The sequence below is a fragment of the Pogona vitticeps genome, chromosome 1 (genome assembly GCF_051106095.1).
Source record: "Pogona vitticeps strain Pit_001003342236 chromosome 1, PviZW2.1, whole genome shotgun sequence".
In the NCBI taxonomy this organism is placed as follows: domain Eukaryota; kingdom Metazoa; phylum Chordata; class Lepidosauria; order Squamata; family Agamidae; genus Pogona; species Pogona vitticeps.
The window spans coordinates 216,727,258-216,746,860 of record NC_135783.1 but is presented as its reverse complement, the minus strand read 5'-3'; the positions used below and the strand labels follow the sequence as shown (position 1 = coordinate 216,746,860).

General features: G+C 42.1%; 2 protein-coding genes across 14 annotated transcripts in view; both read left to right on the top strand.

Moving 5' to 3' along the window:
• Positions 1–7,296, top strand: part of KIF5C (kinesin family member 5C) — a 91,818-nt gene extending 84,522 nt beyond the window's left edge. Inside the window, exons 25-26 of one of the 4 annotated variants that reach the window (XM_020785676.3) lie at positions 841–942; positions 3,088–7,296. In XM_020785676.3, coding sequence (XP_020641335.1) covers positions 841–935 — 95 coding nt within the window. In that variant the 3' untranslated portion in view covers positions 936–942; positions 3,088–7,296. Of the gene's footprint in view, positions 1–840; positions 974–3,087 lie in introns of all 4 variants that reach the window. The other 3 variants (XM_020785678.3, XM_078376750.1, XM_020785679.3) reach the window with 3 other exon arrangements.
• Positions 7,297–10,672: 3,376 nt separating this feature from the next.
• LYPD6B (LY6/PLAUR domain containing 6B) overlaps positions 10,673–19,603 on the top strand; it is a 71,056-nt gene continuing 62,125 nt past the window's right edge. For 3 of the 10 annotated variants that reach the window (XR_012081962.2, XR_013536979.1, XM_072983507.2), the window contains exon 1: positions 10,763–10,894. The gene's annotated coding sequence lies outside the window, so the exon portion shown is untranslated. Of the gene's footprint in view, positions 10,895–11,512; positions 11,652–19,603 lie in introns of those variants that run through there. The other 7 variants (XR_013536978.1, XM_078376772.1, XR_013536989.1 and 4 more) reach the window with 6 other exon arrangements.

Below are 19,603 nucleotides of genomic sequence, written 5' to 3'. Positions count from 1 at the left end.
ATAGTCAAAGCTATGGTTTTTCCTGTCGTGATGTATGGAAGTGAGAGCTGGACCATAAAGAAAGCAGACCGCCGAAGAATTGATGCCTTTGAATTGTGGTGCTGGAGGAGGCTCTTGAGAATCCCCTGGACTGCAAGGAGAACAAACCTATCAGTTCTAAAGGAAATCAACCCTGAGTGCTCACTGGAAGGACAGATCCTGAAGCTGAGGCTCCAGTACTTTGGCCATCTAATGAGAAGAAAAGACTCCCTGGAAAAGACCCTGATGTTGGGAAAGTGTGATGGCAAGAGGAGAAGGGGACGACCGAGGATGAGATGGCTGGACAGTGTCTGCGAAGCAACCAACATGAACCTGACACAACTCCGGGAGGCAGTAGAAGACAGGAGGGCCTGGCGTGCTCTGGTCCATGGGGTCACGAAGAGTCGGACACGACTAAACGACTAAACACACACACAGAGAAAGCCCCGACTTGACTGACAGGCTTATGAATTGAATGTCCCTGATGGGCGCCTACTCAGAAGCAGCACCCAGAGAAGGTGGGGGCAGGGAAGCCAGGGTGCTGCCTCTGAGTGGGCGGCTGATGGAGGAGGCGGGGCTTGGAAGTGCCGAATGTCCATGACTGATCTTTGGGTTGGGCAGGTTACAATGAATTTAGTAAGTTTATGAACGCTGCTATTTTTATATGTTATCGTTCTCTGCGTTTGTTTCTTGTTGGCCATGCTGGACTTTCCAGAGAAAGGAAAAGTACAGTCTAAAATATTGAAATGAAATGAACAGTGCTTATGTGGCTTGTCTAAACTGATTTTCCTCTTGGTGGCTTTGATTCTTCTCTTTTCACAGCCAAGCCTATACGCCCTGGCCATTATCCAGCATCTTCTCCAACAGCCATCCATGCCATTCGAGGAGGGGGAGGGTATTACCACAACATGAAATGAACACCAGGTGAACTCATGGGTAATCTGTTGTTCTCAATGTATGTTTCTCAGAGAGTAGTTTACTTACATTATTCCACATTCTTACTGGCAGAAAATTTGAGGGTGGAGAGTTGGCTTATTAGGGTGGATAAAAATCAATGATCCTTTAAAATCAAATTGATTTAAATCATGGTTTAAATAAAAAAAATTTAAATTGTAAAAAATTCCAAAATTTTAAATTTAAATTGTGACTTAATTCGATTTTATCTCAATCAGATCCACCCTGCTTTTAGGGGTTGGGAGTAGAAGCTACAGTATGTACATACTTTTCACTGCTTTGTGTTCAAAAAGTTGGTGGTCTGTTTTGTGGTTGGAAGAAGGATTGGGTTGCTGTTTGTTTATTTATAGGTAAAAAACATACGTAGGCAATTTTGCTCCTGCAAAAGCAGTGGGTCCTTAGCAAGAGCTGCAAAAACAGCTAGTGGATCTAGGTGCTCACCGTAAGTTTGGAAAACGGTGCCACTCTTGGAAAATAGGACAAGGTGCCAGGCATTACAGTTCATCAGTTACCAAAATAAACAACGATGCTGAGGTCATACCTATACTTTATTACCCAGAAAGGCCCCTTCCTTCTGAAATGGACACCACACTATCAGTGTACTGAAAGGCCCAAGCTGAAGATGTACTTAATTGATTAGGTTTTTGGTTTTCCCTAAGAGAGATAGGTACACTTCAAGGAAATCTGAAAGTAAGACCTTTACAAGGATAGTTCTTCCTATTTTAGCCCTCTACAGTAGCAACATAATAGACTTCCAAGGGTAAATAGTGCTGCAAACTGATAAACAGCTTGCTGGAGGCCTTTGGGCAAAAAGTAAAATACATTTCCGGGCTTTTCCTTGGAAAACTGAAGATAATGACGCCTACATTTTAATCCCTCTGTCCCTTTCAAACATATTATTAGGAATTTTCATCGGTAAAGGATGAGCATATTTAGGCATCTTTGTTTGGGCACAAGCAAGAAATTAAGATTCTGTGCATGTGTCAAGAGTACTTCAGACGTTTGGTGCTTCCGAGCCCCACCTCCTTTGCCAGGCACCCACTCAGAGGCAGCACCCCAGCTTTCCTGCCCCACCTCCTCCAGGCACTGCTTCTGAGTGGGCGCCCACTGGGGGAGGCAGGGCTCGGAAGCATTAAACCCCTGTTTTTCCAAAGGCCAAACCACCCAACCGGGGGTTTGTGCCCATCTCTAGTCAGAAGTGCTAGTGGCAAACATTTAGCATAAAAGCAGAATGTGCATGAATAAACTTTACTTTAGACTAGAGGTGGGAACCCTGTGGCTTGTGAACTTTAAAAAAAAATACAACCCCTCCAGCTGGATCCCTTCTCTGTGGGGGGAAAAATATCTGGGAGTGACAATTCACTTTTTAAGCCACTCCCACCCCAGGTTACCTTTTCTAACATTAAAAAGAGAATTCTTTTCCTTCTAACTTCTGACCACTTCTAATTTGGGTTGTTGTTGTTTTTCTTGTTTTGGGGTTTTTTTTGGGGGGGGGAACGGGAGGAGCATTGTGCAGGACCCTGTGGACTCTGGTCATGGGAATTGATGTCTGACCCTCAGGGCCTGCTTGCTCATGATCTAGAACCAGCTGCCTGAGTAACGGCAGTAATTCTAAGGGCCAGGCCAAAGACGATAGTGTGATATTCTTTTAGCATAGTCAATGCAATTTTCATATACACATGGATTTCTATATGTGAAGAAACTAGCTTGTTCTTTTCCACCAGTTGAGATGTACCCTGGTTTGGTTCATGTGCCATCCTATGGGTTATTTAATTCAGAACAGTTTCCTTGTTCGGTCATAACAGGAAACCATTTTAAATCCAAGAAACTCTTGAAGTCTGGCATGTTGCCTTGTAAAGCCTCATGATTAAATTACACGAGTCTCACTTTTGGTAACAGATAAAATTTACAGAAAGCCCTCCTCTGTTTCTACTTCTTTCTTGGCCCCTTCAAGTACTACTGCTGGGATAATGAATTCAGGAGCAAAAAAGAATAATTTCTGTTTTGCAACACTGTGTCATTAAAGTTTACATTTATATGCCAATTAAATACTTCACATTCGTAATACATGGAGCTAACACATTTTTAATTTTATTTTATTTTTTGCTTCCCCAGACAGATCAGGTTCCATTTTGCACATGAAAAGCTGTCATCAGCTCCCTAATTCTTTTCCTCTTGGATTGGATCTGTACTTCTGTTCATTGTATGCATTCTGTTGCCATCTGCAGTGCACTGGTTTCATCATTTTTCAGCTTTGTAGAATCTCCCTCTGTACAGAAGTGTGCCCACACCAACTTTTCATCTAAAACCGTGTACAGTGTATCTAACACATGCGCCGAGGCTTAACCATAGGGATCTGCTGCTCAATCTCTATCACTTGACTGACACTGCTGTGTCCATTATGCTGGAGCTTTTATACTGGCACAGATGCTCTTTTATTGGTTTTGCTTTAAGTACTCCGGTGAATCAGTAGAATTCTGGCATCGAAGAAGGCATTCAACAACCAAGTGCCATCAAAAGCAGTTGATTGTGTTTCATCACAACTTCCTGATTTCCTGTATAATATGCATATTATTTTATATTTTTAGAGGACAACAGTGTGCAGCTGGGTGGTTAAAAAAAGAGAAAACCTTCCTTGCTTTCAAAAAATAAAATTCCTTGAAGATGAGTTTTTAATATGTTGGGGAAATCTTTCAATTTGTATTTAAAATAGTTGAAAATTCAGAATCATTAGTATACATATTTGGTGGAGTTCAACCTCTAGGGATGTAGAGGAAGGTACTGCTAGTGTAGCTCTAGAGCTTAGAAGTTCGGTGGTTGCATGGGTGCATCACAATTGCAAAGTTTATTCTTTGATCATTTGCTTGGAAAAGGATCTCCAACCACTATGACCAGTGTAGTCCAAATAATAATAATAATAACTTTTCCAACCTGTGAATGCTCTGTGGTAAGGCTTACATCTCTGACATTCATGTAGAGCCATGGTTCTTATTAAAATGACATTGAAAAATACATTTAATTTCAAGAGCAGCTACCTGTTTCCTTCCCTACCCAATTTCTATATGGTTTTAAGAGACTCTCTTAGAAGTTGGAAAGATGAGATAGAAATCTGCTGGAATAAAGTAAAATGTTATCCAGGATGTTGAGCTGAAATTATGCGTGCTTCATGTGCAGTGCAAAATAAACTTGGATGGAAAGTACCTTTTGGTTTTCAGTGAGATAAAGGTACATTTATAACAGTATATGCTAGAGCTGAACAATATGCAAGTCTGTCCCAGGATAGTATAGTTTTAGCTCACTTAATTAATAGAGACACAGTTAGGCTGCTTTTGGATTCTTTCCTAATGACGGGCAATGGAATTTATTTTTAGTGGGATACAACCTAGTAACAGAAAATATAGGTAGACAGACGGGTGTAAAATCTGTAGTTTAATATGTCTTTTCTGCTTCTTTCATGTGTTACATATATACATTTACAATTATGTACATTAAAAAGTATCATCTGGAAAGAATATGAGTTTCAAAATGACTAAATTGGTGTTTATATTCATTCAGTCCTATCAACTACTGTGGCTATGTATTTTTCTTCAATTAATTGTAGTTCTGGGGCTTCTGAATGTGTTTGGCTGATAGACATTTCAAAACCTAATCTGCTCTAAAGCCTTTTGGAAGTTTGTGAATTTACTTTAGTCATTTCATTCTGATACTGCTTAGAAGCTCTGGGCAGTAATAAAGAAGATTGGGCTTTGTTTAATTTATTAAGGGTTGCACTATTTGCGGGGGGAATGGGAGAAACTTTTGTTATGTATTTAATGAAAATTTGCAAATGCTGCATTTGTTTAACTTATTTTGTTAACTTTTTAGATCTTGTTTTTTTTCTTAATACACATGTATATTGTACTGCCAGCAAATTGAAATGTGAATTTGCCACATTCAATCCCTATACCTGTGATTAATGTGGCCAGTCTTTTACATACATAGTTGAACTGTGCGTTAGAAGGGGTGAAAATATACCAGAAAGCCACTTGTTATTTCTGTTCCTAAAACAATGGTCTTAACTGCCAGTGTATATGCCATAATAACTAGATTGTATCTAGTTGATATTTTCCATGTGGCCATGTTCCAAATTGAAGCCATAACATTTACATTGATTTAGCACATTAACTTTCTGCTTTCCGTGGAACATTGTTCAAGAAACTCAACACCATTGGAGCGATCCATACAGAAAAACTGTTTAAATACAACATATAGCAGCTAAGCTACACAGGGGCCATGTCACATAACCTCCATGTCAGGGAGTATGGTATCTAGATGAGCAGATGGGGAGCATTCACTCAAGTCATGATGTATTAATTTTCTCATGGTCTAGCTGAGCTACTGTTAAGTACTTTACCACCACCTCATGTGTATGTTTCATGTACTTTTAAATAGAAGTTCATTAAAATGAATGCAACCCATTAAATATCATACTTCGTGCAGGGTACAAGTGCAGGGATTTATCCTAGTGTTACTATAGTTACTAAATTGGATGCTTCAAGAAAGACTGTGCCTATTGTAAGTTTTATGGAAAAATCAGCTTTAATGCCTTGGTAAGGACAATCAGTATTCCTGATTTCTCTTTGAAGCAGCTAGTTGCTGATCAGCCAGTCAGTTCATCTAGCTTGAGTTCCTTGGCTGAGGCTTTAGGACTGACTTTTCCATTTTGGTTCAAAAATGGCAGTTTTTTTACTTTGAAAAGCTGGAAAGGTATGCTATATTGCAGGAAGACCTGAAAGCTGGATTTTTAGAATGGTTTCTCCCATTTGCATCACGGTAAATGTTATTTTGCTGCTAGAGTTACTTGGTTATATAAGAACTGTGGATCTAATTTCCTTAAGAGCACTGTTTTAGCTTACCTCTGGAGTACTATTTTTATTGTTTTTCATACATTTAAACTGAAATGTTATCTCAGTTTTAGTTAATTCATACTGTCCTTTTGAGCCTTTCCCCATTGTTAATACATTCAATATAGTTTATTTTGACTTAACCAATAGAAACAGTCTTGCATCTGTAACTTGATGTGCTAGTTGACATGCTAGAATTACAGTGTGAGATGTCTTTGTTTCTCTACCTGATTTCAGTTGTTCCTTCTTACTTGCCAAATTTGTCATTCTCGTAATCATTTTCAGGTGCATTTTTACTTAATATTATAATTTTGCGACTGAGACAAATGGAAAAATCAAAACTATATTTGCTAAAGGTGTGTTTTGTCATGCAAAGGCGAGAATGGATTGTTCTGAATATATAAACTGAAATAATTTAAGTATTTAAATTATAGGAGTATCTAAAAGCTGATTGGCTTTGGAAACATTTTCAGTATATATACTGTACATTGTTGAATGGGGGAGGGGAACAACTTGAAAATGTAAAATTCTTGGAAATCTATTTCAGAATTGATCTCTAAATGGAGAAAAATCCCCAAACCTTATCGTTTACATTTCATATGGCAAATGGCTAGACCTAAATCTTAAAGAGATGCCACCACAAGATCGGCTTTCATTATTTATTTATTTATTTATTCAATTTATATGCCACCCACACTATCCAGAGGTTACTGAGCTTCTTTAGTGAGCTCCCCTTGCTAGCTGAGCTGAAGCAGAGATTCTTCAGCAGGGGCAAGGTGGATTTGGCCCTATCCATACTCTTTTAGGCAGTAGGATACAGAGAAGTCTATAAAAAGTCCGAAGTAACCGTTCCCATCAAAATTGTAAAATGATGGGGCCTGCAGGATGATGTTCTCGCCTTTGTGCTGATAATTAGGTTTTATTTAATGCATTTAATGAAGCTTAGAAACACACTCGATTAATGTCTGTCTTAAACACCACTTACACTATACTACTTCCAAGCTAGCCTCTTACTCCTTAAATACTTCTGTCTGTCATTTCTGAAAACTTTTCATAGTAGAAGATGTGAGAGAATAGAGATTCAGGCATTCTGTAGAAGTATAAATGTCTAGGTGTGTAAAGTGTGTAATGTGTACTCCAGATGTGTATTGTCTGGGATCTACATATCTCTACAGTAGCTTGTTTTAGGGGGGGAAACTGAAATGTGGATACTTTTTGGATGGTTACAACCTTGGGAGAAATTGTCACTATTGTAAAAGATGCTGTGATAAATTAAGCTCTGTAACAGCAAACCTGAACTTCCCCCTCCCATCCCTATAGGGTAGGTCTTTTGATCTGAGTTCTAAAATACTATCTATTAAAATGTATGGATACACTGGCAGACTGCATGATGTATCATCCAAAAATTGTTTAAAATGGAAATAAAATTGAAGTAAACTTTCTTGTGAGTAACATCTGTGTCCTGTGTATAGCAGCGGTCATAATCCCAACATTGTGTGTTTCTGTGGGTTTTTCTTTTAAAGGTTATTTGTACTAGTGTGGATTATAGACTGGGTCAGCTAGTGATGCAAGGTGGAGACACAGTCAGAATTTGCACACTTCATGAAGCTGCTTTATATAGTAGTACATCGGTTTACGAAATTAATGCCTTCTCTGGAACATTATGTAATGTGGAAAATGTGTAAACCTCCAGGCACAATGCATCCTGGGGAAATTTTCTTCGCAAACAAAAAGAAAAAAGAAAGAAAGAAAAGAAAAAAATGTACACAAGGTATTATTTTCAATTTGTTTCCGTTTGTATACCAAAAATTATGTAAACCGAGGCGTTTGTAAGCTGAGGTACTACTGTACTTAAAGAAACCACAGGGACATGCCAGGCCAATGCTTTCTGTTTGAGTGACAGCAGTCTTCAATACCCCAAACACTTCTGTACAAACACTTTCTATACAAACGGAAGCGGGAGGAATGATCAAAGGGCCCCTGGTTCATGCCGCCTTTAATAGTGCTGCCCTCTCCATTCTAATTCTGGATTGGAACAGTTATTTCCACCCCCCAAAGTCTGTATTGGACCACAAAATCTCCACTAGGTGGCACACTTTGCTGGCAATATTGTACCAATATGTAGTATGTGGGGGGAAATTAGGTTGGGAATTAGGACTTTGTAGAGGAAAAGTTGTAATAAAAGGACTTACTATAAGCCACTGTTTATTGTAAATGTTATCTTCTTGCTAGCATTTTAAAGAGGTGTCTGCTGTGCTGAGTTGAATTACAAACTTTTAGAGGTCAGTGCCAGTGTGGTATAGTGGGCAAGAGTGTTCGATAGGACTCAAAAGACTTGGGTTCAAATCCGTTCTTGACATACAGGCTCATCCTGACCGTATGCCACAAGTTTTTGTAGGGAATAAAAGTAGGGAAAAGCCGTGAGCTTCTAACAGCTCTTTGGAGGAAAGGCAGCATATAAATGTTACAAAGAAATAGAAGTATATGAAATAAAGAGGATAATACATATACATTTTGCAACATACTTCTGGATTCTGTTAGAATAAGCAACAGTTGTTCAGACCTATGGTACATTAAAAAATAGAACAAAAGCAGAGGTAAATGGGTTTTTGTTATTTTTCTTCATCTGCTTTACATATACATATTTTCAAAGGCTGTGATAGCTAATGGTTGTTGTGGGTTTTTCGGGCTTCTTGGCCGTGTTCTGAAGGTGGTTTTTCCTAATGTTTCGCCAGTCTCTGTGGCCGGCATCTTCAGAGACTGGCGAAACATTAGGAAAAACCACCTTCAGAACACTGCCATGAAGCCGGAAAAAAGCCACAACAACCATTAGATCCCGGCCGTGAAAGCCTTCGCGAATATGCTGTGATAGCTTTTCATAAATGTAATGGTAGTTTTCTTTAACACTGATAATGTTAAGTGCATTGTTTAACTAAGAACTGAAAAAGGTGTATGACATTTTTCTCCATATATTATTTCAGTATTGATTTGCTACCATATAACACGAAAGACACATTTACAGAACAAAACAGATTGGTCATAAAGCATTCAAAACCAGAAGCAAAGTCAACCCAAATTAAGGAACAGATTTAAAAGTCATGTGGAAAGAAAAATGAAAGAAAGTTATGTTACAGCAAGCACCTGGAAACCAGCTCAGCAGAGGGTATTCCATAACCAAGATGCTATTACTGAATCCATTGTAATCAGCCAGCCATGCTCCATATGCAATGTAGAAGACACCTGAGATGTGCCTTAAAAAAATTATAATCTTAAACCATGAAGGACTTCAAAAGTTGTATGCCATACTTGAATAGGGGCTAGAAACGGAAGCAGTTTTGAAACCAATGGCCTTACTGGCCCATATTGTCCACTGCCAGATAGCACTCTTGCAGCTGTTTAAAATTTAACTTGCATATGTTCATCATCTTGTTTCTTGCAGCTTTTTCAACTGCAATTCTGAACTGACTGCTGAAAGGTAAACAAAGTGGTTCTTTTTTAAAAATCACAAAGATCCAATAGATGCCTTGCAATACATTAATAAAATTTTAATGAATAGGTTATTTCTCCTTTACAAATGTAGCAAAATACTGATCTGTGTCAAAATGATCTCGAAATGATGCATATACAGTCTACGTATATACAGTAGTGCACATGTGTTGCCTCCAATGCATTTTTGGTATTACCTGGCAGGACAAAGTTCCAAACAGAGTAGTCCTAGAATGAACTGGAATTTTTAGCATGTATACATTACTGAAATAGCGATGTCTATGTTGGCTCGGGCATGTCGTAAGAATGGCTGGTCAGATTCCAAAAGATCTCCTGTATGGAGAATTAGTGCAGGGAAACCGCCCCAGAGGGAGACCACAGCTACGATACAAGGATATCTGCAAGCGGGATCTGAAGGCCTTGGCAATGGACCTCAACAGATGGGAAACCTTGACAGCTGAGCATTCAGCCTGGAGGCAGGCGGTGCATAACGGCCTCTCCCAATTTGAAGAGACCCTTGTCCAGCAGGCCGAGGCAAAGAGGCAGTCCTGAAAGCAGCAAAATCAGGGAGTTGGACAGGGGACAGATTGTATTTGTCTTCAGTGTGGAAGGGATTGTCCCTCTTGAATTGGCCTTCTCAGCCACACTAGATGCTGTTCCAAGTCCTCCATACAGAGCACGTTACCATAGTCTCTCGAGACAAGGTTGCCTAATCTAAATGCACATTGGAACCAGTTACCTCAAGAAGTGGCGAGTGCTCCAACACTGGAGGCATTCAAGAGAAATTTAGACAACCACCTGACAGATCCTTTGGTATGTATTCCTGCATTGAGCAGGGGGTTGGACTTGAGGGCCTTATACACCCCTTCCAACTTCACTATTTTATGATAATTACACTTTTCCAGATGTGATGGAGTTGGGATAATAGTGCACAACTGACAGTATACTGTATGCCAATTATTTCACAATGATCTGGTTTGTTCCACATATAACTTCATACTGTCATGGTTTGCATCTTACACACCGAGAGAGGAATACACGTTCACGCTGCAGGCCATGCTATTTGTCATGTTAATTTTTTGGGAGGCAGAAAAAGATAGAAAGTGGACATAGAGAAAGCGGCCTCGCTTCCTGCAATCCTGAAATCCACCCCAACTTTGTTTAGAATTGTATAGCTCCATCTAGAAGCTGGCACAATGTCTACAGTTGATATAAGCTTATCTGGATGCAAAACCGACAGAATCCAGTTTTGAGTTCTTTGTGAACAGGCACAATTAAGCACGAGCTGCAACATTCCAGCCTACCCTGTTACTAGATGGCTGGAGAAAGATGGGGTTTGTCCCATCCCTGGCTCAGATTTCTCCCAGCCCATGAGTTAAAAAAAAAAAAGGAAACGCAGCACTGTGGCTCTTGGAGAGAATCAAAAGACAAGGATCGCTGATATCTAAAGGACTGCAGAAGGTAGCTTTCGACTCTGCAGAAGTCTTCACCAGACTCGGCATTAGAGCTGGGGTGCAGAAGAAACAAAGCCGTCCCAAAATCCATGGTCGCAGGTACGACGCCAGATTCCCTTGTTTAAAGCGAGTTCCAAAATGGGGGCTGCAGAATCAGTTCCGAGGTGGCAGGTTTCAGCTTTCGTCTCTGGCAGTGTGGATTAGAAACACACACACACACACACAATCACGCTTCGTACTGGCCACTCTTGTGTCTTAACAAAGTTCTGGAAGAGATGAATCTCATCCCTACTGCGGGGGGGGGGCGGCGCGTGGAGGAATAGGAAACCCTGTGAATGCTCAGGTGGGGGGGGTCCCTTCGCGGCCGTGCGCGGGCCGAGCAAAGAGCACGAGGCAGAACTTTTTTCGCTCGTCCCGGGTCTGGTCTGGCTCGCACCTTCCTTCCCAGGCATGGTGGCGTGGGGGGGGGGATTTGCTGCCGTCCTGCCTTTCCCAATCCGCGCCCCCCCCCTCCGCCCCGCGCCCATTCTGCGGGCAAGGCAGGCTCGCTCGCTCGCTCTCTCGCGGGCGCTCACCTGCCGGAGTTCCCCGGCCCCACCCCGGCAGGTGAAGCGCCGCCCACTCGCCTCCCAGGTGGGCCGCTCGCTGGGTGGGGTGGTTACCGCCTTCGGGGGGGCCGAGCTGCTGCTCTCCCCCCACCCCTCGCCTCTCCGGGGCGCCCGCTTGCTCGGTTTGCTGCCTGCCCAGCGCCCACACTCGCCGCCCCCAAAACCTGCTTGCCTCCGGAGGCGGCGGGCGGGGCCGCCCTGCTTTCTTCGCCGCCGGAGCCCAGCACAGAGGCCGAGCGGGACTTGGGGTGAGTCTTGTGGGGCGGGCGGCGCCGTGGGCGGCGCGGGGGACACGGGTGGGCGGATTGGTCGCCAAAAGCGGGGTGGCCCTTGAAGGCGAGAGGAAGGGACTTCTTGGTGGTGGCTGTGGCGGTGGGTTGGGGGGCGGGAGGGAGGGAGGGGGTCACTGGCTGCCTTCCCCCCCCCACAGACATTCGCTCCTGTTCCTGAGATCCCCCCTCCTACTGTATCTGGGTGGACCGAGAAGATTTCCCTTTCCCACCCCCGGCCCCTTGAGTAAATGTTGGTCGACAGTTCCTGTGGTTCAGTGCCCTCAGACCAAAGCACCTGCTCTGCCTGAAGGAAGAGACCCAACGTTTCATTCCCTGGCCTCTCCGTTTTAAAAAGGATTTCTGTGTCCCAGGACCCTACCTGAGGGAGCGATTCTGGGCTCAGTCCTGCAGCCCCATCTGAGGATGCTTGGCTGGGAACTAGTCAGAGCCTGAGACTGGCACTCTGGACAAGGGCCGAGACCTCGTGCAAGGCAGTTTTCTGTGATCTGATGTTGTGAGCAGAGCGTGCAACCATCCTTCCCAGAGCTGTCAGCTGCTCCCGATGTATTTTGGACAATAATTCCCATCATCCCCAGCCACTTTAGCTATTCAGCATGCTAGCTGGTGATGATGGCGGGTTGTAGTGAAATCCATGTGGAAGGCCTTAGGTTGGAGAAGGTTGATTAATTATCTTGGGGTTTTCAGGTCCCCAGGTTGTATGGGCGTGTTTTCCAGGGGGGAAAGTCAGCCCCCATAATCCTTCTCCTCTTCAGCAGTGAGGGCTACATTTTTACACCTTTTCTATTCCAGAAGCACAGCTCAGATTCTAGACACTGTGCACAATGCAGGACGTCACTTGTGAGGTGCTAAATGTCCCAATCCTGGTGCTGCTTGGGCATGTTACCTTTCATACCAAGTCCCCCATTTTTAAATATCTGGGAGCAGGGCATTTCTCTGAGTTCTCTTTGATAGTGAGGCTCTTTGAAGAAAGATATGGAGTGGAGGGTTCTCAAGAATTATGCTGGAGGTGTGGAACTTCTTTCCTGAAGAGGTTTCCTAGAACCTGACCTTGTGGAGCTCCCAAATTGTTTTTGCTGATGGTCTCTTGGTCATGCATTAGCTAGGGAAGTGTGCAGGGGCTGCAGTGGGGAGGAGAGTCCCCCAGATGCTTTTGGCATGAGCCCTGTGCTTGATCCAATCCTAGGTAAGTAGATAAAATTCCTTTGAATTGTTGGGTGAACTGTACCAGTAGTGTTAAGACATTCTTCCTCAACCTAGTGCCCTCCAGATGAATCAGGTCACAGCTTTGTTGGAGGGCACCCAGTTGAGGAAGGTCATGCTAAACTGATCCCTCAGTGAACTGTGATCTGTTGTGCCTTCCCTTAAATGACTCTGTAACAGGAGCTAGGATGTTGAGTAATGGCCCTTCTCTTATGTGGCCTGACTTCTGGAATTCCTGAAATCGTTTTGGCCTCTGACCTCATTTTGTTCAGTGGATTTTAAGGAAAATGAAATTAATAAATAATTCATCTCCTTTACAGATGTCTATCCATTAGTCTCTCAGCTTTAGTGCTGGATTTGATTTGATTTGGTTTCTTTGAGGCTCTCTTGTAGCATCTGTTGGACATAAATCTAGTTGGGAGTTACTTCAGAGTGGCAGATTACATGTAAATCTTTTTAGTTAACTGAAAAGGAAATGTTAATACTTCAGAGGGAAGAGGAAGAATGAAAACCCGGAAGGGACTAGCTCCATCAGGCAAACAGCAGCGTCAAAAGCATGGAGCTGAATGCCTAACTGTGGGTGTTTACTCTTGTAGGGATGAGTATCTCTGATAGTGACCTGTGATAGTTAACAGAACCACCATGTTTTGAAGCCAGTAGCCCTCAGGGTGCAAACTATGCATTAAATATGATGGATGAGAAGGATAGCATCTGGAATCTGAAAGAAGTATTTTAAGCATCTGCTTACTGGAAAAATATTTGTCTGCACGGCATATATTCTGAAAACAGGTTTATTATTTATGTCCATGAAAATATAAATTGCCCAATATCTGCCTTTGAAACCGAGAAGGTGAAATATAAATTGTGAGTGAGACAGTAACATAGTAGGGTGGTGGCAGGGTGTGTGTTTGCGGGCAAATGTGATGTCAGCGGTTCAAAGAGAAAATTACAAAAATTTCCAAGTCTTTGTATGTGCATTGTTCTTTGGACCCCACTGAAGTTAAAAGTCTGTGTGCACAATATGGGCATGGAGATATTACTAGTACCTGTTACATACTTAATACCAATGATGATTTATATAACATAATGTAGCTACAGTGGAACCTCTACTTAAGAACTTAATCCGTTTTGGAATGGTGTTCTTAAGTTGAAACGTTCTTAAGTTGAAGCAAAATTTCCCATAGGAATGGACTGAAAACCAATTAATCCGTTCTGGCTGTTTTTTTGTTATGTAGAAGTGCGTTCATACATTGAAGCATTAGTTCCCATAGGAACTAATGCAAAGCTGGTTAATACGTACTCTACCACTAGGGGAAGAATTTTTTTTTTTAACCTAAGATGACCTAAGGTTAAAAAAAGAGCAGGAAAGGTTTTTTTTTCCTGTTCTTATCTTGGATTTCTGCTCTCAAGTAGAAGGAAAATTTAGCAAATGTAGCTGTTCTTAAGTTGGATTGTTCTTAAGTAGGGACGTTCTTAAGTAGAGACCCCACTGTAGCAACAATTCTCTCACAGAGGGCAGGATTGTCAAATAAGAATATGTGTCTTTTGATATTTTTGCACTGTCAAGTATATTATGGCTTACAGTAAGTATTCAGAAATGATTTACCAGTCCCTTGTTCTGGTGGCACTCTGGATTATGCAGCTTGCCCAAGGCTGTGCAGGTTGTAGGTCCTGTAACACCATCAGCCACATATGTTCTGGGTGATCTCAAGCGATCCCCAGCACAGTACTGTAGTCATTCAAACCCTTACCTCTGCTGAGATATACCAGCTCTCCTTTTGCTTTTATGCCTTTTAGCAAGCCTCCCCAAGGGATCCTAATGTTTGTGCGGCACCTCTGCCATATGAATGAATCATGTTCAAGGATTGACAGTGGATGCTTACAGACTTATTTGAGTGGTGGCGATGGGGGTCAGGCATGCTTTCTCTTGGGGTTTCCTGGACACAGCAGGTTAAATGCATCTCTCTGTGTATTTGACTTTAAAATTGCTATTGAACTTTAAGAAATATACATCCTATCTTTCTATTGTTTAAAGGGCAGAGGGGGCTCCAGGAGGTGGCCTACATGTCCATAGCATTTACTAATAAAACAAGCTGCAACCCAGGGGACAGGAAACTCCTCCAAGGGCCATAGGAAGGAGCAGATCTTCCCCTGCAAAGTACCTGATGTTGTGTGGTGATCCTGCAGCCTCTGAGAGGGAAATCCAGTATCAGATCCCCCTCCAGGCCTCTGCAGAGGTTCTAGAGGTGATCCTTTCCACCCTTCTCCTGAGTCTGTGGTGGTTGTCAGGAAGGGAGAAGGCCTGGATCTGCTGGGGCCCCTCAAGCTCCTACCACTCCACCTGTGCACTGAAAACAATTCAGGAGTGGTCAGCTCTGCCCCTTCAGCTGCTATTGGGCAGCAGCTTTCATTGACTGTGGACAGAAAAGCAAGTGGTGAGGGATCATGGGAGTTGTAGTTCTCTAGTATTTGGAAGGCCACAGTTGCCTAGCCCAAGCTAATTTTTTTTGGGGGGAAAGTCACCACATAGAATTCAGGTTAAATATTTTTATTTTATTGGAAAAATTATGTGGTATGGAAAATGGGAGGTCTGGCCTTCCATTATGTTGACTATTACAGTGTGTAGTGTACAGTTTAACTTGATGTGTAATCAGAAAATGAAGACTAATTTTCACAATACTTTAGCAGCCCCATTCACACAGAAAGCCAGGATGTGAATCAGTCTTAACGGCCCTGCACATGGTTGCTTCACTGGTCCTTTCATCGAGCTGAGAGACCAGCCAGGAAGCCTTCAAATTCATCAGACCTTCCTATTACATGTGAACATAGCTTGGAGCAATGGTTTTTAAAAGTGGCCCCTTTTCCATTTTCACATTAACCCATCTGCAGAACTTGCTAATACATTACTATTAGAGGTGGGAGTATTCGTATACGAATACAAATATCCCCCCACAGGTGCAGATAATGAGGGTCTGTCCCCCTGGGGCCAGACCAACCACTAATCTGTCAGCGGTTGCTGCGGGCTCCACAATCCCTTCCTATAGCTCCATTGCTCGCAGTAGATTAGTCACTCCTGGAAAAAGGCGGGAAGACGAGCCTCTCTGCCAGGTCAAAGAGTGGCTAATCCATCGCGAGCTCCAGAGTGATAGGAAGGGATTGCGGAGCCCGTGGCGGAATGGTGAGTGGTCAGTCTGGTTCCAGGGGGCCGGACCCTTGCTATCTGCACCTGTGGGGGGGATATTCGTATTCATATATGAATACGACCACCACCATCTCTAATTACTATCCCTTATTCTTGAGACAGCCATAGGAAAATACGTGAAGATAGTATGGGTTCCTTCAGGTGGCCAATTCAGTTTATTGCACAAATACTTCAATGACGCACATTAAAAAGCAAAGATTTCCTTGAAACATTCTTCCTGGATGCCTTGAATTACAGCTCCCTTATGTACAATTGGAGATGAGGTGGATTTATGGTCCAATTACTCAAACATCTGGTTGGCCGAAATTCTATAGATCCATCATCTTATGTGTATTAATCTAGTGGAGAATTTCGTGGAATTGTCACAGAACTCCATCTATCATTTGGTACTTTCCTGAGGATATTCAAAAGGATAAGGATCAAGAATTAAGAATAATATTGGGTTCGGTGGCTAAAAGAATTACAGGAGATCTTCCTAAATGAGGCCAAAAATGATAGGGGTCTGAATATCAGATGTTTTCAAAATTCGTATGGGACGGCCATGCTTATGTATCTCCGAATGAGGTACTAAGCTACTACCTGACAGTCCTAGGCTATAGAGATTGATATAGAGTATATTTTATCGGATTTGCTGACTCCACATAACCCAGTGATGACTTCTAAAGTTTAGAGAACTGCTAGATAGGACATTGGTTTAACTCAAACAGCCACCTCCTTCTTGGCCTTTTATACAAGAAACTAGAATTGGAGTTCACCTGTCGCACTAGCTCTACGGAAACTCATTTGAAACAGATAATCTTGCATGTACATGCATTAGCAGTCTAGTGAAATATTTGCTAATACATTACATGGCCCCAAAACAACTTAGTCCCACATTTACAGACAAGGGGATCAAATTAAGTGATATGAGGTACATGGAATGCAGAAGGGTATGTTTTGTTGTAGTCCAATCAGTGCACCATCATAATAAAATACTTATTTGTAGGATGCCTACTACCCCCTACTACTCTTAGAAGTAATGAGTGACACACAGAGAAAAACATTCTTGTTACATTGAAAAAAAAGGCAGGAATTACAGCTGTGGTTGTTACAGGCCCCAAAGTAATGCCATTCCACCTCATTGCTGTGAGAGGTGCAGGGATCACTTTTATTGCCCTGAGACCTGCTGCAGGCAACACTCAATGCAGCATTTTTTGCCTTGCTTATAAAGCTTTTTGAGATTTGCTGCCAAATTTCATAATTTGTTGCCAAATTGTGGAATTTGCTGTTGAGTTCCAGCAGTGAGCACTTTGTGGAGGAGGAGGACTAGAGGACAAAATAATGGTCTTGGGATGGCATATGTGGCCTCTGTGTTGATATTAAATCTGCTCCAGATGAAGGCCACCTAGCTTTCTTGTTTGCCCACAATAGGTAGGAGCAACGTGGCTATGTATGATAAGTCTTGCTTCTACACTGGCAAGACTCAATGAGATACAGTCATGCAAATAGAGCTAGTTAGTGAGTGTACTGTTGAAACAAGAAATAAATGGAAGTAACTTACTGAAAGAGAATATTTGTCCTTTAGTCTTATTTGTAGGCAAATTTTAGCCTCCAAATGTATCCTGATGAATTTTGGAATAATTTGTGGTCCTCTGAGTTGATTTGTACCCCAGAGCCAAAGCAGTTTATAAAGTTAATGCACCCAAAAACCAAAATGGTGAGTCCCCCCCCCTCATTTTTGTACTGATGTACATGAAATCTTATGACATGGAAGACTCTAAAGAGAAAGGAATAAACCTGCCAAATTTCAGATCGCTAGCTTCAAGGTTTGCAGGGCAGGGACTTTTATAAATTGATTTTTTTCCCAGAAAAAAAGGAGGAAAAAGCTGAAGTTATTTATGCTCCATCCAAATCAGTCTGTGCTTTAGACACAAATCCACCACCCTGTGCTCCAAGACTGAATCTGGCCTTTCGCTTCAATGTGGATCTCATACCAATTGGTCCAAATGAGGCCAGTTCTGTTACCGATTTGTGACTTCTCCAAATCTCACGCGTAGCCCAGCTATCTGTAAAGCAAGCAGTATGCTATGGTTATAACAGCAGCAATTGAATAGGAGAAGGTAGTGAGTGGAAGGATAAATATTGTGAGCTTTTCATTGTCTTAGGTTTTTGCACATTTAAATCAATATGAGAGATGACTTTGGCCAAACATGTTCCTGTTAGATCTTGCTGTTGTTGCACATTTCATTACTTATATTCCTGAATGGAAAGTTAAAGAGGAAATTAGAAATAAAACTGTGCATGTTATTGGTAAGTTATTTATTTAGGAGTCTGAACCAGGCCACTGGGGGTGGCTTATTCAACAGATCTCCACAAGGCAGAAGGTCTCCAGATGTTCTGGACTTCAGCTGCTGGTACCCCTTCCCATTCACCTGGTTGGATGGGGCTGATGGGAGTGGAAGTCCAAAACATTGGTAGAGCCAGCCATTCTCCATGCCCTAATACTCGATTGAGTCCGGTTTCGTTCCCTCCCTCCCTCCCTGTTATGTACACTCAGGTACTGTACTCAACAGGAGAACTCAGTGCAGGGGTTGGGAGGCCTGTGCATACACTTTCCACTCACTAAAGCAACCTTGCATATGACTGTAGATGCATACCTATAGGGATGAGGAGAAGCAGGACTTTCTTTGATATGCCATAAGGGTATGTTCTCTGTGTGGGCACTGCATTTGTGTTCAGTTGTGTGTCTAATGTTTCATGCTCAATACAGCTTTCAGGATTGACTTTAATATTAAATCAATTTTCAATAGGTTTTCTTCATCTTCTGTGATCATCATGACATACAACCCAGTTACGAAATGTGTGAGGATTCTTCTGCTCAAACAAAATTATCAAATCAGTAGCTTCTATTTGTGCATTAAGATCATCAGTCAAAGTGACGTATATTGCATAATCACTTTACATTTTAAAATATGCATATGCAATCACAACGATTCCCTGTGTACATGCATGTTAATCAGAACAGCACTATCCTCTAGCAGTTATGTATGTCTTTAAATGAATGCATGTGATTGCCCTCCTTGCACATTTCAACCAACCTGGCTTCTTCAGTCACCCTCTTATCACTCTTCTTTACCTTGAAACAATTGCCCCTTTTGCTTCGATGCACTACCAAACAGGAGCTTTCTCTCAGGTTAGTGAAATAGTGTTATAGCCTTACTCTTTAGACTGAAAAACTGGCATTTATTTTAGTACTGTATCATGCTTCTATCATACAAAAAGAACTGATTTGTATCTGATCTCTGCCTACATCAAACTTGTAGACAAGACAAAACAAAGCAAAACAAGACAAAAACATTGTGGCACTTTAAAGACGAACTACTATATTATGAGTTTTTTTATGGGTCAGGTCCACTTCCTCAGAGGACCTCTGATCAGGCTCCGTTGGTTTTAACCCATTCACACACATTTTCCCCTCAAAAATAGTGTCAAGCTCTGAGGGCCATGCAGCTGCTGCTAGCTTGCA